Consider the following 27,785-nt stretch of genomic DNA (forward strand, 5'->3'; position numbering starts at 1 on the left):
GGCCGTTATGCAAACATTAGAATTAACAGTTTACTCGTAAAAGCTCAGATCCCGCAAATGGGAATGTGAATGCAAATAATCCGTCAATAAACATATGGTCTTCTTCAGAGGCCACTATTAACAAATGACTCAGAAGGCTTTGAATTAGAATCCAAGAGTATGATACTATTCATCATCAAGTGTTTGCAAGACAGGAGTCTTCAGACAGGTCTTTACACAGAAGCCATAGAAGTGGGAAGAAAAAGTGATTCTTCTGCTTGAAGTGATGCTTAACTTTTGCAGTTTAGATATTCAACTATTATCTATAATTTAGTATAAAATGTAAATGGGTACATAACAGAAAACTGACTTTTTAGTATACACACTAGAGAGACACATTCTTTGTTAGAAAACAGCATGAAATGCTTCTGCAGGAACTTAACTTCCTTTCACAGAATTTTTTTTCATGAAACTGCTTTTGATATAAGGCAGTCATATCTAGTTAAAACACAGCTCGCATAAAATTAGAGCTGCACCTAGTTTAAGATACATTTTCAAAATACACGTGTCATAAATGCCAACACCGAAAAATAAAAACAATAACTTTTAAAACCTGGAAGAAGAAAGCACTGGTTGTGACATTCTGTTAAAAGTTAAGGGCATTAAAGGAATTTCTAACTGCTAGTCCAAAAGGATCTAGCTGTTTTACAGTATGCACAGTGCAAAAACCTTATTACAACAACCTCACAAAGCAATATTACCTCTTCCAAAAGAGCTCTTGATATTGTTGCTCATTGCTCAGAATGGCAAACAGCCAGCATATTCACCATCAATAACAAAATCTACAGTGTTGTTATATTATCATTGCTACAGTATGACAAGAACCGAGGTGGTGATCTTAAATTTTCATGTTAAATTCTGAAGAACCCACTTTATCAAGTATATTATTTCTCAACTTCTTCATAAGCTGTAGGAAAATGAACATCAGAGGAGTAATCTATTTGTATTTTCTCTTACAGAAACACTGGACACTAAAATAAAGTACGAAATTAGTCAGCTTTGGGTTGGTTAAAATGTGTGTGTCAGTTCAACTTGGGTCAAGCTACCTTGGTTTGTATTAGCTATCTGCAGAGGCTGAGTGAACGAGATTCCTTTCATCATACAGGCACTGCTCCCTTTGCTGCAGTAATAGAGGCACACTTTGACAGCCAGGATCGCTTCAGCCGAGACACAGCTACGAGGGAGCTGAAAGGGAATAAGAGTTTGATGGGAAACATCCTTAATTCCTCCAGACACACACTCTCCTGGAAGCAACCATGTATTATCTGTAAAAGAAAAAAACAGGTTTTATCATTAGGACATTCAACATCATCTCCACAACCGATAGAAAGCATTGATTTCATTTACCAGACAACATAGGTTTTCTTTCCATGTGCAAAGCTAGGCAGAATTCTGTCTAATTTTTTCCAGTCACAGAGAAAAAGGAAAAGCAATTTATAAATGTTCTTTTGTTATTTATTTAAAGGTGGAGGGATCCATAGCTTTGCGTTAAGAAGTACACCTCAGCTAAATTCAATGCATCTGCAATTTGTTCTACAAACTCTAAAAAGAATATCAAAATTTATTCTGCGATATGTAACCATAAATTCTGCAATATGTAAGCACAAATTCTCCTTAAATTAATGGGCTGTTACAGATTTGTATCAGAGGTCTAATACTCAAGGCAAGGTGACTGCCATAAATGCATAGAAATGAAGGTAGTTTAGGGCATTTCCAAACAAAAATGTTGGCTTTAGAAGTGTATTGCTATAATTTAGTAATGTTCAGGCTGACTCTTACAATGGGACCTGAGCTTCATAAATATTTAAATATTTAAGAGTACGTGAGCTGAAAAATGAATCGCACAATAAATGCACCTAATTCATTGCATTGTACCCTGTATTTTGCCATAAGCGAGATGGATGAAGTGTTCTTTTCGGCATTTTTCAGCAAATAACTACAACTTGGCTGTAGAATATATGAGCCTCAAACGGCTTGTTGAATTTCAGTTGCTTACATTCTGTAATTTTACTAACCCTTGAAACTATGACATAGCTCTTTACTTCAACAACATTTGGAGACTTTTTTTTCAGTCAAAAAGTATGCTTATGCTCCTGAAAAGAGTCTATCTGCTCTCTAAAGGCACAAAGTGGGAAGAGAAATTTCTTCAAACCACAAGGTGCACAAATAAACTGTAGCGTTCTAGAGTATTTTTTGATTTTTAAAAACAACCCATCTAGTTGAGGGAACATATGGATCTAAAGATTCTTTGAAAGCTGGCCAACAAATAACTAGTCAAAACATAGATGTTTAGCTTTAGATCTGTTTAACTGCATCTGCATGCACTGATGACTATTAACAGTATAAACAGATTAGAACGGACAGCAGATGTCTGATACAGTGTTTTCCAATGCAGTGCTAGAAATGAGTGAAAGTATTTTATATACAAGTGTTTTCTCTACAAAAATCTACTGGAGGTGCAAATGAGGCACTTTTTAAAACTGTTTAGCAGCTCTAACAGTCGGTTTTCTATTGCTCTGTATCAGCTTATTGGGTAGCTTGTTTCGTCCCTCCTAGAAGGAACAGGTCTCTGTCCACAGTATCACACACTTCTAGGGAACCTAGAGACTAACAGCAAATGTGTTCATAATGTTTAGATTTTTTACTCAGCATCTGCATGCTACGTGTCTTCCTTCATCCCCAGAAACACTAGTTTATGACAGTGGTTTTACTTAGGCATACTGTGCACAGAATTGGATACCTTTTAAAAGCAATGACTTTCTAGTGAGATCAAAAATGTATTCCTAGAGCGTAAATGTGATAACGCAAATGAATCACACCTGGTTAACTCAATAGCTGTTTCACCACACAAAACATCTGAAAAACATGTGGGTTATTTTATATATATTGGCTTTCACACGGTACTTGGAGGGCACTGATAGACATTCCCTTCTGGGTACAGCTGGAACACTGGAAAACACTGTCTCCAAACACTCATTAATGGTCACCCTGCCCAAGAAGCAGCTTCAGATAACCTTGCTATTTTTGTACTGAAGGAAATTTTAGGGAATGCTCACATGTTCCATTCCACCAGTTATGCTATGGGCACAGTAATCTCCAGTGTAAGAATGGCAATGATGGATGGAATTAAACCACTCCAGTCACAGGCCCTAAGAACATGTTCTCCATGTTCTTTTCAAATACTTAAGAGTTGAGATACTGATTAATTTACAACACTGCTGTGACATGCAATATTATTATTCCTACTTTACGGTAACCAAGACCAGTCACTTTTGATTTTTTTGACATAAAAAAATACCTCTAATGTAAGAATAGTTCAGAGTATATACCTCAAATAATTTTTAGAAGAGTGGGGAATAAATAAATAAATAGTAAGCTTCTTCAGGAAGATAGTACAGGTTCATGGTAAGCTTTCCCCCAAAAACAGACACTAGGCCTGGAATAATCCTTTCAAGCCAGAGAGCAGAAGGAAAGCACCTAACAACCAAAATGCCCAACTCCTCCAGGAGCAGCATCTTTGCCAACCCCCACGGGCAGTTTGTTCCAAGCAATTGTGAAAAAAGTCAATGCAACAAGTGTTAACTCAGGCAAAAACAGCCATTACCTTCCCAGCTGTTAAACACAGAAACTGCAACTATTCTCTAAATATAATACACAAGGCCTGTAAGAGACATTTTAAGTCCATGAGATAGAGATCCCTTGTGTCACAGGCATGTCATGATATGACATACTTCACAGTTTACCTGTTCTAGTTCAACTGCCATGACAATACAAACAATTTACCTTCTGCTGTGATGAACCAGGAATTAGGTGCTTCTTCATTCAGTTTTGCATCTGGAGGAAGAGTCAACTTTAATAGAAATTGAATTGTCTGGCCAGGACTTACAGCCAGTGAAGGAAGTTGAATGTTTGGTGAAGATTTAGGCAGTTTTGGAAGGTTTGCTGTTTTATCACTTTGTACAGATTGATGATCTGGAACATCACATGCTCCTGGATTCAGGATAGGCAACTGTCAGCAGAAATCAAACAAAATATTATTTTTTAATCTGTGCTGTAGAGCACAGCACAATCACATATTCATAGTTGACATGCACTAGGGAAACCAGTGCATGTCAAAACAGAATGTAACAGGACTGCAGTGACAAAAAGTACAGTGAAGGACAGATTTTTAAAAAGTTTAGAATATATAAAATTGATATATGAATATATAAAATAGAGAAAAGTAATATTCGTTATTAAAATCATAAGTCTACCACTTACAAGTTTCCACTAGTTACACTATACTTAAATTTAAAATTATAATAGTTTAATTACATTTTTAGTTTAATGAACATTACAGGTATGCTCTTATCTGGTACTGCCTGTACCCTAAGGTAATAAAATACAAGATTCTCACCATGAGATTATACAGCAAAGCAAAGGATTATTTCTCAGAATGCTATATTTAATATGAAAGTTTAAACCTACACAAACATACTTTGACCATTCTGTCCTACCTGTACAAAAACAGTCAGAGCCATTATAGAATGGACAGGAATTCAAAGCTGTTTTGCCCTCATGTGGTATAAGCAAAGACAGCAGTGCTTAATTCTGAAATGGTTTTAATTTGACAGCTTGAAAGCCCAAAAGAAATTTTGCATTGCACATATTAAAAGTTAGACATCATTTAAAAGCAAGCTTCAAAAGTTAAACACTGTAATAGTAAAAACAAGACTTTGTAGTACCAAAATTTTAAAAGGTTTGGAAAAATTCTGTTTTAGAAACTCAAATTTTCAACCTACAAGGGAACAGTGAGAGCTCTTCTGCTCTCCCAAAAGCAGCCACTTTAAATAACCTAAGGATATTATGGACATTGCTCTCCAGTTCAATGTTGCAAATTATCTTTGTTTTATTTGTTTTATCTTAATAGAGATAACAATGTCAACAGATATAAGATCAAGTAAAAATAATGTGCAAAATGAACCACAAGATATTGCAAGATGATCTCGACAGAAAGGCAAAGCACAAGGAGAAGGTGCCTTGCATTCACCGTGCTAACAAACCATGTGTGTTTGCCAAAACACATCTTGCCACAAAATATTATGTGAATATAAGAATTATATCAAAAAATCTCTAGCTACTTGACTTTTATACCACTTACCAAAGTCTCTAGTAGCAATTTATACCAAGAAATACCAGTATTAGCACGCTTAATAAATATTACTTGCCGTGGAAAGAATTCTTGTTTCCAAATCCAGCACTTTAATCTGATGGTTATTTGTGTCTGCAACGTACATCAAGCGGCCGCTTTCCTCAACACATAGACCTCCTGGTTCATTAAAAGTTGACTCTGTAAAGCTGGAAGCAGTAACATTGCTTGCTTCTCCTGTGCCTGCCAGGGTGGCACAGTTCTTCGTTTTGGGATCTACAACCTTAATCTAAGATAAACAAACAAACAAACCAATCTGAGGAAAAAAGTCACTGGTATTTAAAGCTTCTGTATTTTCTCATGCCCAACATTTTCAGAAGCTACCATTAACTTCGAGTACCTTAGCTTCAAGGATAGACACTTATCAACTATGTGGCTGCTAGGGTACCATCCTTTAACAAAAAATACCTTCATTATTTCTCCTCGATTTCCCCAATGGCATTTACTGGTCATTATTAAGTGTTTGTTTTTTCCCTTCTACACCACCTACCCCTTTGCCATGTAAGTGTGCCAACTGGCATGTTTCTCTTACATTGGAAGTTTTCTGGAAACATTTTCAAAATGGTTGAACCATAAAAAAAAATGGTGGGCTAATTTGGAGTATATATTTTACTCTTCAAATGAAAATAAAACATTTTTTTTTCTTAGTGCATTTAATCAAGGTAAATGTTAACAAGCTGGTATCACACAACACAACCTTCCATATAACTGAATGACTCAATTTTATAGGAGTAACCCACAATATTTCTCCTCCAAAATATATACGTCTTTTTTAAGGAAATCTAAAGGCAAGTCCTTTTGGACTACAAGTTTTAGCAAACTGCAGTATCAAAGAGGCCATCATAGCTGTACAATAAGTGCTAACAAAAAAAATGGGGTCAAGAGAAAGACCCACAAGGGAAGGAACAGAAAGGAACCTACAAAAGAGGTAATATCATTTGTTTCTTCAGCTCCTCCAAACACAATCTTTGTATGTTTTTAAAATTTTCTCTCATGGTTCTAAGAGCTGTAAAATGGTGTGCTATATGCTCCTATGTGCTTACCTTATGATTATAGGAATCAGCCACATACAGCAGTTTTCTTTTCTTGTCCCAGGTTACTCCTAGAGGATGCTGCAACTTTACATTTATGCCTGCTCCATCCACATCACCAAAAGCAAACAAATTCTAAAGAAGGATGTCATTAAATTAAAATTTGATCACTCAGTGCTGACAAACTTAAATTATTATAATTAAATGGAAATTAACTGACTAAAAACAAAACAAGACAACTTCAAAACAAGGATATCGAGACCTGGGAACTACGGACACTGACCACCAAAATCGAGATGAGGACAGTTAGGTTATTAATATGAATACAGCTGACTTTATACAAGAGGCAATGCCAGCTATAGTTGGCTGTTATTTATAAGTGATGGAGCCCCTGGGGGTACAATCTGCACTACAACTGAGCACCACGACTGGCACACATTTGCATTCCAAGCAGGGAAGTTAAGCAATGGATGGCCATGGAAACCGAGTTACCCTCTCACCCCAAAAGTGGCTCTTCCAGGTCAGGCTCGAGGACTATTAGTAGGGCAGTGTGGGGAAGGTGGAAGTCATTACCAATGGATCTCTCTCGCCTCCTACAAGGTGCTTCACTGCTCCGTCTTTCAGAGAGACCGTTCGCACTGTGCTGCTCTCGCTGTCGGCTACAAAGAGGCAATTCCAGGGATCTTCAGAAGCCAGGGAGAGACCCGAAGGCTGTGAGAAGCCAGCCTTATGTGGGTACGCGTTGTTTCTGTTCTCCTCATTCCCACTCCCAGCGAATCGAAGGCAGACTCCTTTTTTCAAATCGCTGAAGGAAAATGGCATCCACGTTCACGAATACGTATGAAATACTTTAGACATTATGTATAAACTGAAGCTGCAGGAAAAGCATGTGAGCATCTGTACTGTAACACAATGAATTATCCCAATTTCCTCTGTGCTAGCTTTTATTTCACCTTAGTTTATCATTCATTCCTGGAAAATCCAGCAAATGCAATGAAAAGCAACATCCAGTAATATGAATGTGGTTTACCAAGTCATGGTATCTTCCTTTTCATCTAACTTATGTGGAGAAAAAAAGAAACAGGCAGACTTTCAAGTGCAGAAGCCTTTTAAGTCTGAAGAGAAGCAGCAAACTTCAAGCTAAGTACAGACTGAGGGAAATTAGTTTGAGTTTAATGTGTTTATCTCTCTCTGGGGTTTGAAGGCTATTTATCAAACAAACAGCAATTCCTTATATCTCTCATTAAAACTGCTTACCTTCCCTTTGGTAGTTTTCCATCTTCTAACATCAGTGCCCAGATCTGATGAGTGCCTGCCATGGCTATCCATAAAACATCATCTTCCTGGGAACCTGAAACTTTTTTAAAAAAAGATGTATAGAAACAGGGGGGAAAATAAGTCCTTTGGGCATGTTTTAAAAAGCAAGAAGTCAACAAACCAGCCCTGACCTTCCCCACCTAGCCACGTCCTTTGCCATGGGACACAGTGCCTTTATTCCTCTGTTCTCTTTCCACAATTATAAAATATTTCTCTGATATCTCTGGCAAAGACAATACCTCAAATGGGATTTGCTGCTTGCATGATTTTGCTGTTGAGTTCATTTCACCTGTTATTTTTGGATTCATACTGGTTAACAAATATACACATGTGTCTGTTAAGCATGTATATGTGTATATATATATATATACACACATGTAATTTAGTAAATTAGCAGCAAAGTTCAATATTCCAAACAACTATTGGCCATTGTTTCCAGGGTTTGTGAGAAATCACAGTGGCAGTATCTTTCAGATCATTTGCTGGTTTTAATTACAGATCTTTTATCCTGCAAATTCACATGTTCTATTATCCTAGCAATCCCACTGAAGTCAGTCAGTGGTAACACTAATGGTAGCTTAGACAGGGTAATTGTTTTCAAGATAAGAGCAACTAGTGCTTCACTGTCAGGTAGATTTATGCTGCAGAGAATAACAACTGCTGGGTATTCAAAGATTAAGTGTCATGTGTGCAAGCACCAGCTTCCCTCTAACGAGTTTCCAAGTGATTCCTTCTCCGTGTGTATTTGTACATGCAGTATCATAAATGCAAGATGCAGAGCTTGAAAAAGGGATCTGACCAAAAAGTGTTCAAATGTGTATCTGTTCTTTTTCAACTCATAAAGTGTAAAACCAATCCAAACTTATAGACCAACTTGACCAGACAATATTTCCCAGATAAAATGATAAAAATCAAAACAAAAGACCACATCACTGTTCTATAGCTTAAAACAGATCATATCGCAGCATAACAAAGAAGGCAGGAAAACAGTGAAAGGCCATTTAAAAGAAAAAAAAAAAAAAAGAATTTACTTAGCTTTTTTTCTGAATAATTTAAGAACAGAAAAATGACATTTAAACATTTAAAATGTACAGTGTTATCTTCCTAACACTATATACACAATACAGAACTGTTCCATCTAGTCAAAAACAAAATAAAAAAGTTTTTCTAAATCCATATAACAGATATTGAAATAACTTTAGCCAGTCAAAATAAAATTATCTTCCAAATGCTCACAGAAACTTTTTATTCACACGATCTTCTAAAACAGTGCTTCCACAGCACTGTTCCTTGCAACAAACAGCAGCCCCTCTTACTTAGTAGTTTCGGAATGCAAGTAATTTTATGCGAAATGCTTGCAAACATTTTAAACTTTGAAAGTTTGACCAAATCAGTCTTCCTATAATAAAATTATTTCCATTCCTCAAACTGAGATCCTTGCATCTTCCACTTCTCAAGCATTCTTACATCATGTGTTAGAAGAAAAACAGTGCCCTTCTGTCTACAGAAACAGCTGCCCCTCACTTCAACCAGTTTAAGAGTAGCATTAATATATATCAATGTATTTTATCTCCAGCCTTTCCTTCTTCTGGAATCAAGATACAAGTTTCCAAGCCTGTGATGAAGAAGAACTCAGTTGAATCTCTCCTACATCTCCACATGCTCTATATTTTTATGCAAGCCCAAAAATAAAAGCTAAACTTCCATAGCTTTTGATGAGTGAAGAGGTTCACAAAATGATCTGGAAAACAAATATTCTACAAATCACCAGACGTGCTAAGAAAGTACTAGGAATGCCAAAAAGAAAAAAATCCTGAAAACCTCCACGGGATAATCTTTGATTAAAACTTGTTTTTAAGAGACTTGATGAAGAAAACAGGCTAGGCAATCATCTGACTACCTCCTATAGAGCACATGTTCAGCTCCTGGGATTTTATGTTTCTATGCTGCATAGTTTGCGTTATTCAGATGCTGCTATTCACAGTACTGCATAACATGCAGTGTTAAAAACACTGGTTAATTCAGAAAATGGGCTTTTTATATTGCATTTATGCTATTCTGAAGGCTGCAAAGTGCTTTGTTAAATATTTAATACCCACTTTATCCACCAATGAAATGGAACACTGAGAATAGAGATGAGCACTTCAGAAAATCTATTGCATGGATCATTTTTTTTTACCTCTTCACACTAAGAACCCTTGCGACAGCCAGAAGTAGAAAAATTAAAGAGACACCTTATCCCAATTATACACACTGAAAGGCTTATCAAACACAAAATACAAGAAGAAAGTATCAATATTAATTTCAAATTTTACTGAATATGTAAGATCAATGGAGCGAAGGTTCTTTCTTCAACTAGATAACAAGACAGGAAAAATAAGAAAGAAACTTTTAACTGTTTTAAATTATTATGAAAGTTAAATATTTTCTTCTGGATAGCAAGTAGAAGCAAGAGAATGGATACAAACATGGAAACAGAATGCGTACCCTGAATTGTGAAAAATACGTCACAGCTTTAACCAGAAAATTATACAAAGTGGAGAAGTAAAAACAATGCCTGTGGTTGCGTATTTTATCACATGACGGTCCTGACAATATGGAATTTCATGTTTAAAGTTCTAAAGCAGAAGATAGAAAACATTCTTTGAGGGGAAAACAGTTTGTGGATGTGTCACCAGTGTCCCTCTACTGTCCTCATAGGAGAAGGAGGGGCAGGGAGAACAAACATGCTAAAAGCTATGATAATGCCACCAATTGCTCCTTATCATCCCTGAATGGAAGGAATTTATTTTTAAAAGAATTTATTACAAAGCAGCATAAAAGAACAAAGTAATTCTTCTACATTTATTCAATTAAGCCCCACATTCCAAACTATCTCAAGTTGTCTTTAAATGCAGTGTGGTTTCTCCTTATTAGGATATGTACTTTCTTATCTTTAGGGCTGTCTGTATCAAAGCAAAGTATGGCTTGTAAATGTGATACACTTATGTTACAAAGATTCACTAATAATGCACGAAAGCATTGAATGCACTTTGGTTCCATATGGCAGCATTACACTGTACCGCACTTCCGTGCTCTTCCCGTTCCTAAACCCACCTCTGCTATGTATCCGTGCTTTCAAGGACTTGCAGTCCTGGCACACCCATATTCCACTGTAAACATGTTCCTAGTAATGCTGACCTTTCTAGGGCACTCACTGTAGCACAATTTATGTACTTAGGGTAGTGCAAAGTTTGAGCTGTAGAGAAACATGATTCAAAATTAATCCCTGATGCTCTCCGAAGCAGCTCTTATTTTCAGCTACTACCAGGGGAGATTCCTTTCACAAAGCAAAGAAGATTAGAACATCAGCGCCAGGATGAAACAAGACTAGAAGAGATATATAGAAAGACATAAAGAAACATGGAGAAAATCTTACATACTTTTACTTTTTAAGGGCTATAAAGTTTGTACCATCAAGATAGCTACCACACTTTCATTTAAACAGTATCTATGTTACATCTATTTTAGATTTATTTTAGATCTTTGAAGGGCAAATTTCCAACTCATTTTTTAAAACACGGTCAATACTGTACTTGGGAATTTCTACAAACAGTTTGACAATCAAGACAAGGTTTTGGACGATTTTGGAATCTAAACCACACAGTTATGTCACCATGCACAGGTCATCGTTCTGTTCCTTCCAGCAAGAATGCAGCTATCAAGAACATTTCACACTTAGATCAACTGCGCATTTAAGCATCACTTGCTTTCAACACCCACTGAATAAAAATAGAAGAGGACTACAGAAAGCGTTAAAAAAAAAAAAAAAAAACTCAACACATAGTAATTAATTTATTAATGCATTTTTAAACTGCTGACCTTATATTTTGCATTTCCTATACAATTTATGTCAATTCCAGTTTCAGGATCAATTTCAACAAAGCCAGAATGCAATCCAAGGAGTTTACTCAAGAATTTTTAAGAGAGGGTAAAACAAAACTAAAGCAACTAAAAATACGACAAACAACAACACTGCCTGTCTGAATCCTACTCTGTGTTTTGTCTCCATTAATTCCCCTACCTTAAAGGGAGACAATTGTGTCAACTTTCTTTTAAATGGTATTTCACAGTCACTTAATCTCTCTGTCTTAGTTTTCCACATCTGTACCAAATGAGGAAACAAAGCTTACTATCTCATGTAAATACTGTGAAGCTTGGTTAAAAGCATGCTGAGATACTTGCTAATATCTGTTCTAAGAATGATCCCACAAAAACATTTTTCTCAATACTGTTATCTTGCAAATGTATACAAAGCAAATTCAAATTACAAAGCTGCCAACTAATGGATACATTTGGTTTTGATAAAGATATCTTCATATCCTTTCAGGTCTTGGTTTTGTTTGTCTGATATCTGTCGACTTCATCCTTATGAATTCTTAGAAGGATTTTCAATGTGAGCAGACTAAGACCAGACACTACAGTGCTCAGCTTCATAAGAGATTGAGAAATCTGATTTTTACTATACTTGGAGCTCAAATTAATGCAAAAAATGTCATTCACTCAAAATGACAAGTGAATTATTTTCTATTGATGATATAAAATAACCTTCCTGAATGTCCAAGACAGACGTCAGGAAAAGAACTGATGACTTCCATAGGTTTTGCATCAGTCCTGATGTCTTCTGGAATCCAGCAACTGAACTGTGTATTTAATTCATATCTTTGAAACCAACCATGTCAGAGCAATAATGACTTGTGAGTATAGTGTCCTAATATTAGCAAGGACATTTCTTGGTTCTTTAAATGGCATATTTTAGACCATAATTTAAGCTCATGTCATTGCAAAAATAATTCATATATTAAAATAAACATGCAAACAAGTAAGTATTTTAATTTACCAATACATCATCTAAATTATATTAAGAGAAGTAACGTTTTAAGAAATATAGTTAACATGGAAAAGAAGTTTAACTTTTAAGAGATAACCTTTCCCTTTGAGATTTTGAAAGACACCAGTATAAGCAGTTTAACACTATAATTGTCTCGCATAGCACATAAAGAGCTTAAGCATTTAAGCTTTTCTTCTTATGCCTTTTATGTTCTGGACTGCATGGCTCTGAGCATTAAAATAAAGCTCACGGAAGCACCGCTTGCTCTAAAAAGTATAAAATCCATAGATCTGAGTTCTGAAAAAAAAAATCCTCTTGTGCATACCTTAAGGTATGTATTCCTAAGGAAAATGGAAATGAATCCATTTCATCGCCATGCCAGTTGACACAAAAATCTAACTTAGATGGAATACTGAACCTTAACCTTCTGAAGTGTATACAACCTCCTCAAATTTGCACAGAGATGCACATAAGCACATGTAAACAACACGGCACGTGGGCATTGCTGGGTGAACACAAACATAAGTAACTTCTGAAAATAGATCAATTCCATCCAAATTCAGACCATCCATCCAAATTCATTCGTAGACATTAGCGTACTGAAACACAGCATGTTATCAACAGAGCAGATGCACTTGTGGTAGGACAGCAGCACACTGAGAATCACCAACAGAAGGTCAGTCCCTGCCCTGGCACAGAACTCTGTTTGGCCTTGATTTCCTACAGAGCTTCCTACAGAGCTTCCTACAGAGCTTCCTGCACGTCTGCTGAATGATGAACAGGTGCTATGACTTAGCAGAGGAGCCCACCAGGCTCCAGCAATTTGCAGTAGCAATATAGCTTTGACAAACCCTCCTGCACTGGTGATGAGCTATTTTGATATTCTGTGACTCAGAGCTGTATCAATGCTCTGAGGGCAACGCACTGCAGGCTGCGACACACAGCCCTGGTTCTCATGCACATTCTCACTGTGTTTGCACTGTGTCTTGAGACGACATGCACCATTCACGTCCCTGCCCAGACCTCCTTTATATGATTCCTCCAACTGGTCCTTGAAATTGGCGATTTAAATTGCATCCTGTAGTCCTGGTTCCTTAAAAAACTCTTGTCTTAAAATGCCCAAACTGGCACCGCCAAAATTCTGCACGTGCCCCAGGAAGTACTTCTGCTAGAAGCTCGCCATTGCTGGTTGTATTTTGACACATTTCATTCTAGAGCATTGGGCTAAATCCTCCAAAATCCTCCCCTAAACCACAGATTATACAGATTGCTGCACTGAGCCCAACCATAAACATTCCATTTCAACTTTATCACTTGTGATGTGACTTAATTTTCACATAATGTTTCATAAACCTATTCAAACAAGTGTGGCATCATGCTGTCACATGCAAAGATTCAAAAAGGCTGCACTGGGAAGAACAGCCATGGCTGAACTAATGAAGCTTTGGCAGTACTAGGCTGTTTTGAAAGAATATGAGGGGGAGGCACTGAGGTGGTTCCCTGCAAGAAATTTGCAGCCTTAGGGAACACAGGAGGAGGTGATATTGGAGCATGCAGGACTGGGGTACTCTACCCTAGGATCATACAGCCAAAAACTCTCTGTGCTTTGCACCAGCTTTTCCATGTTTTCTCTGCAAAAGGAAAAGACAGAAAGCAGCAGTGCTAAGAGGGTATTTTTATATGTAATCTTAATAGTGAATATAACTTTATATTTGCAGCCTTAGGGAACACAGGAGGAGGTGATATTGGAGCATGCAGGACTGGGGTACTCTACCCTAGGATCATACAGCCAAAAACTCTCTGTGCTTTGCACCAGCTTTTCCATGTTTTCTCTGCAAAAGGAAAAGACAGAAAGCAGCAGTGCTAAGAGGGTATTTTTATATGTAATCTTAATAGTGAATATAACTTTACCTCATTATATGTAAGGCTTTTTTAAAAGGATTTCTCTATTTTCTGCAACATTAGAATGGCTGATTTCACATGTGAGGTATTTTCCTTTCAAAATTGAATTAATCTTGAAAAGACTAAAACTCAGCCGGCAAAACATGTTACTCCAAGGTATCTATCCAGGGTATATGTTACATTTTATCATTCCTTTGTACATGAAGAACCTTCTGCATACTAAATAACACATTTTTTTTTCCTTAGGGAATACTTCCAGGGAATCTAAGTCATTTTGAACTTATCTTTTCAGCATTTCACTGGCTATCCTTTCCACTCAGGTGTTACTGGGATCATGAACAGATTCCTGTCAGGGTAGTACTCAGTAATCCTCTATTTTGTAGTCTCTCTAATCACAGTTTTCTAAACAATTTTATACAAGTATCACAGTAATTTTATCAAGTCTATTTCCCTAGCTCATTTTGCTCACACAAAATGGTATCTAAAGTCTTAAAAAAATAAATCAAATAGATGGATAGGTACTTGGCCTATTACTCTCTCAGAGAACGAAACGAAATTGATTTCATCTCCTCTAACTTGCAGGTTATACTGTTTTGATAGAGATCTAAATAGACAACTAGCAGATAGGATCTAACTGAATATGAAAAAAAAAAATCTATATTGCTCTGAACTGTGCGTTTAGAGATCTGAATTTCATACTAACAGTGACAAAAAGCAGTCAATGTTAAACACTATGGGTGACTAATTTCCAGAGGTGACTAACTCAGGGATGACTAGGCTCACATTGATAGCAATCAATTAACATTTCATTTAACAGGGTTCTCAGAACTAAAAAAAAATCAACAAGAGATAATCAGCTATTGGCAGAAGAAGGCATCATGATAAATAACAGCGTATAAGTGAAATAACAGCTCTGTTTGAATAGCTCTGCAGATCAGCTTAAGTTTCTGAAGCACCAGGGCAAGACTTGTGCTGAGTTATTAGCCTCCTTCCTTGCTGGGCTGTGAAACAGTAACCCACACAGATGAAAATGCCAGCACCTGACTACACAATAGTCTATTGGACCACAAAGAGGTTGGAAAATACTGAGAACAAGTCATGCAGCCGCTCATTTACGGCAAGCCACAGCTGGTGAGATTCTCTTTCAGGCACTGCTCTTGGGCCACAGCTGTAACACAGACTGAGTGACAGGGTCACTGTTTCAATATCGGGTCAGAGTTTCATAGTGCTGCGCTTGTTTTTTGTAGAAGTCACATTAGCAGAACCATTACATCTAAAAAACGGTGCCTGCTGCTTGCTTTAGCAGTCAAAGTACATAAGCACATTGTTTCTACTGGGAACATATTTGCACCAGAAAACTTTCAATGATCTGCGTTTATGAAATAGCTTTATGTTCCCTTAAATTAATTTTGAGTTTTTTTTTTTTCTCCCGAGTAACTTACCAAGATTATAGCATGCTTTCGGGTCATGACAATTTTCTAATTATAAGTACTGCGAAGCACTTCTAATTTAAAGATAACAGATGTTATCTACAATTGTTAAGCTCTTCCTTACCCCTTCATCTGCAAGTTCAAAAAAACCAATGTAAGCAATCAAGTTTTACACCAAAAATTCTGGCTCTAGAGTTTTATGCCACATTTAAAGATTGGTTGCTCAATGTTAAGAAATTTCGCAGTTCCGACTTTTAAATTATATTGAAATGAAAATTAAACGAGAAAGCAGAATATTAACTCTCAGCTAGTAACAGTTAACAGCATCACAACTATGTGATGTCAAGCTAAGGAACGTGCTAGGTGGATCGGGAAAGGAAAAGCTTAGCAATTCCTTAGAAGATGCTACTTGTATCTTTTTCACTATGGAAAGATTTCATTTTCACTCCTGATGCTTGCAAGATTTTTCCTGAGATACTCCTCTGCTATGAGTCTAAATCTGCTATGATCTTCGGTCTAATGATTTCATGTCACCTGAACAGTAATAAATATAGGTGACAAACTACAACATTTACAAATGGTCAGACATGTCTGTAGAGCCAAAAAGGGAACTTTTAGACAATGTCCATTTCCTATAAAATGCACATGCTTCTACAACGATGCTGGCATAAAGCACTAACCTAGCAGTCATAGCTTCCTTTTCTATTAACTTGCTGTAAAATTATCACCTTTGTTTTAGATAGAAATCCACATTTTTTCAAGACTCAAAACAGAAACTTGATTTCAGCTGATAACTTGATAACTCATATTTTTCCCAAAGAAATCACTGTTTCTTAAACTCAGCTGTACATTGAAGTAAAACTTTTTTTTCCTGCAATTCGGGATTACCACAAAGGAAAACACAGAGCAACACTCATTCATGTGTGATGTAAATAATAATAATAAAAAAAGTTAATCTCTCTGATACAATACCTGAATTTCCAAAGACCACATCCCACGGGGAGCTGATGGGCTGTTGCTCTCCTTTTGCTCCACCTTCATTGTCAACACCTTGTATCCCAACGCCTGCTACAGTGCTCACCAGCTCTGATTCAAGGTCAATCTATATGAAACCAAATTATGTAAATTGAGCGTACAATAGCAGGCGGAGGTCACTACAGATAATCTGAGCTTAATGTCAAAAATGGAGGATTTTTGGCTCAAAAAAAGAAACTAAATCCTAACAAATTTCAGGTATTTATTTATATAGGACAGAAAACCAAACCAAACCAACCAACAACAACAACAAAAACAAAACAAACAAACAAACAAAAAAAAAAGAAAAAAAAAAGAAAGAAAAGAGAGAGAGAGAGAAAGAAAAAAACATGTATTTCTCTTCCTGATCTGTCAAGGTTAGGTTGAACTTTTGGAAAAAATTACGAACATTTTCTAGAGTAGCATTCAGACGGACAATAGATGTCCATATATACCATATGGAATAAAGCATAAAAACCTCAAACACTCCAACAGTATCTCACATCTATACATACAATAATCTCTACAAAGCAAACATTTTGTGCAGTTTATTTCAGTAGCAAGACTTACAAATATTTCATGCCCTGGAGGATTTTTTTTTCCATTTCTGCTGCCTTTTTCTTTCCTTCCCTTTTTGTGCATTTTCTAAGTCACTTCTGGTTAAGTCTCATGACTTTATTGTGACAACTATGCAAAAACGTAGTCTTGCCTGCCTAGCATCTTCTAACTTTTGCAGCAGTAAATGTTCCCTTTTACACAGACTGTATTTTGCATAAGCAGTTCATAAGTGGTTGAAAGCATGAACCCGTAGCTGTTATATTACCTTAATTCTTTAATCCTGGGATGTTGTATGTTTAGAAGCCATGAAAAATGCTGAAGCAGTATGACTCAAATCTTCAGCCATCCCTGTACTATCTTTGTTACCCAAACCATTTAATTATCTGCGGTCTCCAGGCTACAATGATGAATAATCAGCAAGATGAGAACTTTTTTTTTTTTTTTTTTCTCTCTGCAATAACGCTCCCTTATCAATAGGACCACCTTGGTCCCTTTCAATAAAAAAAAGCTTTGGAGCAAACTAGCATGTAAACAGTAGGGAGAATTTGTAGATTAGTGCTACAAAATTAGCCAAAAACACAGTACAAATATATCCCAAATTAGTAAATACCTCCTGAGATAATGAATCAGAAACCCAAATACTGGTTAGGATCTACGTACAAGATGTTCTGGACAGGCATAAAATATTTTTATTAATAAGGCAATACATTATTGCTTCAGCAAATTTAACTTCTAACTACTTTAAATTTCATGTAATCAAATTTAAGATCCAGCTACAACTTATACTGGATAGTGTGCTAAAACCTTGTGTTTAATCTAAAACACCCCCCGTGTAGACAGTTCTCAAAATAAATCAGTTCCCTGCCATTTGTAGGCCCCAGCAGCTGAGTAACAAAGGAGCAGAAATCACTGCACCTCAAGAGAACGGTACCTTTTGGTAAGAAACTGACTACTTTGAAGTGAAGCAAAAATAATTTGTTTCCAATACTAAGAAAAGAAGTTTCTCAAAACAGGAAAGCAAGAAACACTAGAGAAAAATCAAACAAACAAACCCAGCTATGTTAGAACAAGCAGTGCATATCATCTCCATTTGAAAGGATGTATAAATACATATGTCGTCCTTTAAAAAACAAACTGCACTACAGCATTTATTTATATTCTTGCTAGAGAAAGTATTTGTAAAATAATTAACAGGGTATAAATTTTCATCTGTGCAGGTGGGAGAAGGTACTGTCATATAGGAAAATTACCTTTCTAATTAGATGATTTTCTGTATCAGCTACATAAATCACATTATTTTTTATAGCAATCCCCTGAGGTGAGTTGAAAGCTGCCTCTGAAAATCTTCCATCTCTTCTTCCGCTGTTTGGACCTATCAAAGAAAAAAAGCAAACGCAAAAGTTGTTTTTGAAAGAAGAACTTAAAAATAATCAAAGTGCATATATTTAAATCTATAAGATAATTACATATTCTAAAAGATTCTTTCATAGCACCTTGTATAGCATGTTATAAATATGTGAGAATCTCATTTTAGTCACCATGTTTTGTGACTATGACAACAATTAGGCGCTACTACGTTTTTCCACTCTAAGCTCCTTGCATCTTTGGCTTCGTTCTCTAAAAAGAGAACTTAATACGGGTCTATATTGTTGCTTTTTCATAAGGAAACAACAGGAACAAGAGGAAAAAAAAAAAGTAGATTTTTTTATTCCTGATTGCATCAAAGCAAGTCAGCAGCGAAGACTTTAAATGTCAAAACTCAGTTTCATTTCAATGATATATTTTTTGGTACAAGTTTCAAATGAAAATACTCAGCAGCATTTTCTGATGAATAATAATTAGCAAAAAAAGATGACAGGAAACTAATTACATGACAGAAGAGTGAGAATAATGGAGTGAGTCTTCTGCACAGCATAATCGAGAAAGAGAAAAGACCTTGACCCGAACAAAACAGTGCAAAGGTAAGCATCATATTTTAAAGGGGGAAACATCCAAAGTACATTAATAGCAGATGTCAGCAAAAGTAGAAATGTTACTAGTAAAAGGTTTGTAATTAAAGTATTTAAGTATTTCAAATTTACTTTTCTTTTCTCTACTTTGATAACTTGTTTGCATGTTACACTTGAATTTTGATAAGAAACCAGAGTTTCTGCAGAGGGATGCTTCTTTTCAAAACACACATCGCCAAAAAAAAAAAAAAAATCTACTGAGACAGGAGACATTATCGTGTCTTTTCCCTGCCATGCTACTGGCATGTACATGGGTGTAAATCAATTAAATCTATGGCCACGTGCAACTCTTACATAAGACTACAGAACATGTAATTTGTGCTTCATGTTGGACATGGCATAAAAAATACTAAACTCAGGCAACAAAACAAAGAAAAAATATATCAGTCAACTCAACCAGCTGCATCACCCCAATATCCACTACAAGTTATTTTAGACATTGTTTTTGCTACCAATATAAACTGATAAAAGCTCTAAGGAAAAAAAGAGTTGTCATAAGAAAAGCTCTAAGAAAAGTACCAGACCAGTAACCCCAGAGAATATACTCCATTTATAAAATCAACTTACTATAAGAAACTTGCATAACCTTACCTCCAATAGTGTGTAGAATTTGCCCATTTTTCTGGGTAACCAAAATCCTGTGATGTCCAGTGTCTGCTATTACTAATCTTTCTCCTGAATTATCTACAGTAACTTTGCTAGGAAATAGCAAGGGAGAAGGTGGGAGGGAGTCTCTGTATAGCTTGATTGCAATTCTGTTATCCTTGATTTGTCCTCTCTCTTTGTAGAACTTCAGAGTTACAGAAATAAATAAAAACAACTTCTCTTTGTGCCCCTCTCCAACAAGTGAAAACAGGATGTTTCCTCGAGGCCCAAGAATGACAAGAGTTGGCCAGCAGGACACCTCCAGTTCATGCCAAAGTGTCGCATCTGCATCGTTTACTACTGGGTGGGCAATATTATACCTCAGAACTGCACTTTTGATGTTATCCAGAACCTTTTCATTTGGGAATTTCGCTGAATGGACACCAACGATAACAAGACCATCTGAAAGGAAAAGATTTGCACTGAGTCATATTTGTGTCTGAATTCAGTTTAAAAAAGTAAAAATGAAGCACAGACATCTCACAGTATGACCTACCGCCTTCCAGAATGAAAGATGATTTGAACGAATATGAATCATTACATCTCAGTAGGAATATAGCTATGTATACAAAATATTGAAACTCAGAAATAAATCATCAGTAAAAGTACTGAGCTTGAGTACCATTACTTCCCCAGCTGGCTGACATCTAATATGGCATAAATTGTTTGTAATTCATAACCTCAACATAAAAAGGCAGAAATTGCTTTCAAAATAACAAGTAAGCTGAATAGTTCACCTGCTACTTTAATTTTTCAAGTGTTTATCATACCTCTTTGTCTTTTGCTTCCCCAACACAATTATCCTTTTTTTCTAACAAAAAAAATTTGGGGCAAGCAGCCCCAAATTTTCCATCCCCCCTACCTTAACCCAACAGAAAGAGAACGAAGAATCTTCTTTTAATCAAGTCACTTTGCAGTACTCTTTAGGAGCAAAACAAAGACTACGCACTTAAAATATATATATATTTATTATATATATATGATATATATATATATATATCATATATATATTTTACCAGCAAAATCTCTACCAAATGGAGCAAGTAATGTACATGACATAAATATTATACCTCATCTCTCTCCATAGGTGAAAAATATTATTAAGCATAACCTTCTTAACCTGGTAACCTGTAAAGTAACCTGCAAATTCTGTGATGACTACTTAAAACTTCAGAGGACTGGTAACACTGGACTAAATTTCAGAACACAGCCATTTACACAGAGTCTGTTGCTCGCAGCCATCAGGACAGAATGAGGCATTTAAGATTTCTCGCAGCTCCGCATCATGAAAGCACTGCCACCATGAACCACTATAGTGCTTCTAGTGCCTGCACTGCACTTCTAGGAGTTTTGAAGCTTAAGTAAATTATGTAATACAGACTATTGACTAACTTCATGGCACCGCATATAATTAATATTACACACACACACACAATAAAGTTGACAGAAAAATGCAGCTGTTCTCTTTTTAAGTGTATTATACAATACAAAACCAAGGCATAAAAACTCCCTTGAGACTCAGTGTTCCAAGACACAATATGACTGTCTGACACCTATTCAGGGAAAAAGAATCTTCTGCTGTAATGCACACTGCACTGCAAGAATTTGATGAATTATCTCTGCAATAATGGAGCACTGCCAAAGTCATTATTGTTTTGGCAACAAAATCCATATTTTAAGTGATCTACTTTGTTGTTTTTGTGGCAGAAATGCAAGCAAAGCAGTTACTTCGGGTCTTAAATAGTTGTATTATTTGAGCTTTGGGGAGTTTCTTCTAAAGGACAAGTTCAATTTCAGGTTTTATTCTTTGGTTATAGAGAAAAGGGAAACTATTTTTCTCTTCTAGTCTTTCTCTTCCCTCAGCCATAACACAGTATCAATGAAGAAGTGTAACACCTGCAAGAATGCCCATATTTCATTGTAAGAACAGGAGAGAAGAAAATCGCATAGCAGGAAAGCAATAAAACTTAGTTGAACAGAACAGGTTTAGGGATTACAAAATCACTATAACTGACACAGTCTTTGCTAACCCCACAAGCACAGCCTGTTGCAACATCAGATAGTTAAAGTTGTAATATCATAAACTGTTGAATTCCAACAGCATGTCAAACATTTCCACTGTGCGAGTGTCAGCAGCAGTCCTTCCACTTGCCCTTCTGAAGCAGCAGCATAGCTAGAGCAGCTCTGTACTCGGCACCTGCACAGCACAAATCGGATAAAACATCATCTCGTGAAGAAAACTCCTGGGGGAACTCACAAATCTTACTGTAGGCTGTAGGAATATGCGCACCATTTCAAACACATTATTTGAAGGATTATGCCAGAGCATAAGACTGGATGTCTGCCAAGCTATTTCTGAATATATAAAAAGTACTCCCTCTTATAGAAGTCATTTCTGGACTGCTGATAACATGAACTGAATATGCACCGAGGTTTAAAATAACTTTCTGAATGCCACTATGAAAACAGAAATAGCACCACTGAAGATAGCAGCAAGAGCATATCAGATAAAGATGCTAAGCAGCCATTTAATTCTATGGAAAGTAATCTTTGAGACAAACCTACTGAAGTTCCAGACAATAAGAACATGTGCATATGCACAAAGACGTATTTGACAGTTGCAACCATCCTAAAACAAGAGCTTCTTGTGTTTGCACATCTCCTGTCTGATTATCACATTGCTGACGTTCCAGCATACTCCTGCGTAAGAGGGTACTTACACCATGTGAACAATAAAAACATTATCAGAATATCAAAAGTTTATGTACCCGGTGAAGAGTCAAAGAAAAAAAGATACTGCCATGACTTACACTGCTATGAGAATGTCCTCAGTTAACCAGAAAGATATAGGAAATGTTCTTTCAGATATTCCAACAACGGATTAAAAAAAATCTTAATGCACTTTGAGATAGATGCTTTAGCAAAACAAGACGACTGTTTTCATTCCAGATAATCTTGTCAGATAGATCAGCACCCTCTGTTATTTCCATTGCACTGTAAATATGTAGATTGACCCTGCAAATACATCCTATATTTATACACCTGAAGTTTTGTAAAGCTGCAGTTTCATTGTTTAACCCAACATGCTGCCCTAAAAAGGAGCCATCTAGGTATTTGCATCAAACTTGGCATTTGTGCAATAGCAGTGTGATACACATTGCATAACTCATGCAACTGAAAGTGAAGCTGTCCCCCCTTCCCCTCACCCCAAGGGAGAAGGGACTTCCCTTAACTGAACACCACACATTGAAAGGGATTGAAACTCCAGCATAAGGCACAGAACACCAAGGCACTTGAATCCATTTATCTTGAATTTTGTTTTCATTTGTTTTCTTTTTTTTTCTTATGTCAGGCATCCTTGGTGTTTAACCTTATTCTTCTGAACTCTACTTTTCTCAAGCCAGCTCTCCTCTCCTCTTTCCTCTGGTAACTGATAAGCATTTTTCCCCCTCCAGTGAAGACACACATTGACAATGTCTATAGCTTAAAAAAAAAAAAAAAAACCTCAGCCCTTTTTGCCTTGATGTATCTCTACATACATATAACCATTTATAGCTTTATACCACTGTAATATTAGAATTCATGCAGTTAACAATTTAATAATCCACCAAAGGCTCACAATTTACACAGGAAAAAAAAAATAAAAAGAACCAAAAGGGAAAGCTACAGTTAAGATGATCATATTTTCCTTTTTGTTTGTTTGAACCATACAAACATATTCATCTCTTCCTAAGCCCAGCTGCTAGCCTCTTTTACCTAACACATTACATGTAAGATTAACATGCCACACACCCACCCTCATCTCCTTCTACTTCCACCTTAACGCTCCATTTTTATTCCAAATGTTTTTGTTCTACCTCCAGTTCCTGCAGGAAACAACAGCAAAGCTCAAATACAAAACAAAAAAAAAATAAAAAAACCTACAAAAAGGAAAAATCATCTAAACATATAATCTATCAGGAAAGTATTTTCTTCAAGGAATAATTCTTATGACCATAAGCTTAATAAAATGCAAATGCAAAACAAACCAAAAAACCCCAAACAAGCAAACAAACAAACAAAAAAGCCCCACCAAACACATCTCCAACTTGATTATGAATTCGGTATTTATCCACCAAAACAAGAGACGTTCAAGTATTTTAGGGAGCAAGTTTGTAGGAAGAGGTTGTTAGGAACCAACCTTTTGTTACCAATTGCTCTTAAAAAAAAGATTAAATATATAAGAGAGATACTGATATTACAGAATACAATAACATATAGTACCATAGTACAGAATGTTTACAATTTAAAATATTGTTTGTTATGCAATCACTGTAATCTTCTGAAATCTCAATTCAGACCTTTTTCTCCAGCATAACTGATGTTCAGAGTGGACCATTTTAAATTCATTAACTACCTTCCCACTTAAAACAGTTTCTCTCCTCACAAAAAATCTGGGCATTTTTTTTCATTAGATAAAGTTCCTTATATTTGGAACCATCACACTAGATCTCAAATTAATCTGAAGCAAACAGCTAAGTTTTTCAGCTTCTAAGTCAAATGCGCAGGGTTACACACATTAATCTTGAACCTGTCACACATCCTTGTGTAGCATTCTTCAAACAGCTCCTTTTATAAAATCAGAATTGGGCTTTAAATACATATCCCAATTCTTTAATTATACAGACACAGTAGCTACCTTATTTAACCTCATTTAAGAATGTGATGGGGGTACAATCAGTCACTTTTACCAGGTTACATAAAAGATTATAAGACACTTTTAGGCCTCCCTGAACTTCCGCCAGCTTTTAGTAATGAGCAACAAAATGACTCAGCTACTCCACCTGCAACACTGCCAGGAAATTCTATTCCAGGCAAGCCAAAGCACTTTTACCTTTATCAGAGTACTGATGCTCTAGTGCATGGAGATCGGGCAGCAAGTGCAAACAATTGATGCAGCAGTAAGTAAAGAAATCCAACACCACCACTTTTCCACAAAGGTCTTCGTGAAGAGAAATAGGACCTTCAGTGTTCAGCCACTGTAAATCTGGAATTTATAGAACAGAGGTATTCAAATTAGGGGAAAGGCAGAGGGAAAGGAACATCTTCATACCTACATTCCATGAGAACAGACAAAATTGCCAGTATAGTTAATTTAAAAAAGGTTTAACATCACTTTCTATCCTTACAGGAATGCAAATAAAAAGTACTATATTTATCAAACTCATCTTTATGCTCTACAATTTTTCATAATTAGCAAATAAAATTTAATAATTCAGTAATATTGAGCAAAATTTTAAGTTAGTAACAATTAATGTAATATTGAAAATGCAGATTATATATTTAAATAGGCACCTTTAATGGAAAGCACATGCAAGCTATAGAACAATTTTTATCCATCACAGAGTGTGATCTACATAATCTAACTCCTATATGGGTAATGCTTATTTTATTTAATATTAAACAAGTATCTGCTAGTAAGTAGAGAAAAATGCAAACTCTTGGAGATTTTACATTTATGTAAAGAACTTCTCAGAAACTACTGAAATATTTCTGTTTATAGTTTTGATCTCAAGTTGGAACAATTAGAAATAGCAAGTATAAATTATATGTTGATTTCAAAGAATTAAACCTTTTTCAGATATGCCTGGTACTACTTCTGCTCATTTATTTTCAACCACCTGATACAAGACATTAAGGCAGTGTTTTCTCATTTTATATACATGCACACACAGAGGTGACTGATATTCCTCTGATCCCACAAGAAATTGGCATTAAGGTAGCAATAAGAATCCAGGATGTGTTTGGTCCTTATTATCAATAAACATGAAATAACAGGAAAACAAAACAAAAACAAAAAAATGCAGATGTAATATATCATAGCCCAACTAAATTTCTGAAGGGCTACATTTAAAAAAAAAAAAAAAGTACAAGTGTGCTTCAGTAACCTAAAAATATCCCAAAATTCCATCCTGAGAGGTTCAACTAAAGAAGCTATTACTTCTCGCACACCTAGAACAAGTTACTGCTACTCGAGGCAGCAGGAAGATTGTTTTCTCTGTTTCACTAAGATGAGGGCTGTTCACTACCTACATACACAAAAAGTCATTGTTTTGGTGACAATAATAAGACCCAGTAAACACTTGCCTGTACACTGAGGAAATCATGCATTCAACTTGACAAATGTTTCATTTTTTTAAAGAATTGGTTATTTATTTTACAGTATAGGTCCCTAGATATCTTTCATCAAAATATACTGTAAATTAAAAATGCCGATTGAGGCACTTTTCTGAAAAGAACATCATCTCTGAAAAAATACAAAAAGCAAAATAACACTAATGATAAAGCTGAAAATTCAGGAAACCAAATCCAGAGAGAAAGAGCATTCACTTTATTTCGCTGGTTAGGTCAGGATTAAGTCCCATGATATATATGTGTTTTTAGGCCTGAAAGGTGTCATTCAGGTTCTCTGTCATGCAAACACTCTCCTGGTTCCAACAGCTCACTAGGTTACCTGGACCCCAAGCAAGACGTACAAGATCTTACAAGACTTAACGTTTGATTCCCTCTGGGTGTAAAAAGAGATGTAACAATGTGTGGAAGTGGAATGGGGACACTGCTGACCAGGGAGAACACTTCCGGCATAGTCTGTATTATCAAAAACGGGGAATATTGAGGATCGTGGGTAAGTCGTGGGGACAGAGTCGTGGGAAACACCTTAAGGGCCTGCAGTGAAACCAGGTGAGCTCGGGAGGAAGCTGCCAGCACGGGTAAGATGAGACCCCTGCCTGGCAGAGATCAACACCCTGCAGAAACGCTTGTTAAAAACGTTAAAACAGCAAAGCTACATGAAACTTTAGGAAGGAAGTTTTAAAGAACACGTTTTAACAAGCACTTGCAAAGCGCTATGAAGAGACTCCCTGCACTTGTCTCTTCCTGCCGGCACTTTCGGGAGTCACATTTCTCACAACGGGGGCAGATTCTTTTTCAAGTCCGTAAATTAACCGGATCGCAATTAACATCTCACCCCCCGCTCCACTGCGCGCCCGCCAGCAGCAGCAACAGTGCCTCAAGGGAGGCGCCGGGGGGCGGGAAAGACGGCTCGGTCCCGGGTCTGGGGGCGGTGGTGGGGACCTGGGAGGCAGCTGAGGGGGGGACGCGGCCGTTCCCGCTGCGCCGCGGCCGGGCCCTGCCACCCACCTCTGCCGAGCTCGGGCACGGTCAGGTCCCGCTGCCGGCCGTCCGCCTTGCGCAGGTACTCGTAGACCAGGTCCTCCTTCTGCGGGGCCGCCTCGGCATCCAGCAGCGCGTACTCGAGCTGCGTCTGGGCGGGCAGCAGCGCCGCCAGCGCCGCCATGGCCCGGCTCGGAGCGGGGGAGGCGCTCCGCGCCGCCCGCCTTTCCCGCGGCCCATATTCGACAGCGCCCGCGCCAACCCCGAGGAGCAATTAAAATAAATAAAAAAAATCCCCTGAGCACGAAATCGGAATAAATTGGATGTTTTAAAGGAACACTGATCTCCTTTTTTTTTTCTTTCTTTTTTTTTTCTTTCTTTTTTAAACATAGCCCTGATATTCTCGGCGGCATATTCGTGAAAAGAGGCGCTAGTGGTGCTAGTGGTAATTTCAGGTCCGCAGATTCACCACTACCCTTTCTTTCCCGCCAAGTTACTGGTTTATTTTTAAGAGCAATTAACCGCAAGCCGAGGGCTAGGGGCACTGTCCAAGACGGGACTACATAGTCAGAGGCAGTTTTCATTTTTTTTTCTTTTTCTTTCAGAAGTTACGGGAAGTCGAGCAGCGGC

The 27,785-nt window shown here is 36.9% G+C and overlaps 1 protein-coding gene across 1 annotated transcript; it reads right to left on the bottom strand.

Moving 5' to 3' along the window:
* Nucleotides 1-581: 581 nt before the first annotated feature.
* Nucleotides 582-27,339, bottom strand: NHLRC2 (NHL repeat containing 2). Its single transcript, XM_088528845.1, has 11 exons — nt 27,183-27,339; nt 24,877-25,029; nt 19,950-20,405; nt 18,600-18,721; nt 16,750-16,879; nt 7,516-7,615; nt 6,832-7,063; nt 6,271-6,393; nt 5,247-5,456; nt 3,823-4,048; nt 582-1,304 (listed from the first exon to the last, which is right to left on the bottom strand). The coding sequence occupies exons 1-11, from the start codon at nt 27,337-27,339 to the stop codon at nt 1,048-1,050; spliced, it is 2,166 nt and encodes a 721-aa protein (XP_088384971.1). The 3' UTR covers nt 582-1,047.
* Nucleotides 27,340-27,785: the final 446 nt, after the last annotated feature.

The sequence above is a fragment of the Tinamus guttatus genome, unplaced genomic scaffold, assembly GCF_059628265.1.
Source record: "Tinamus guttatus ecotype Peru unplaced genomic scaffold, ASM5962826v1 Tinamus_guttatus_pri_ptg000314l, whole genome shotgun sequence".
NCBI classification, from domain to species: Eukaryota; Metazoa; Chordata; class Aves; order Tinamiformes; family Tinamidae; genus Tinamus; species Tinamus guttatus.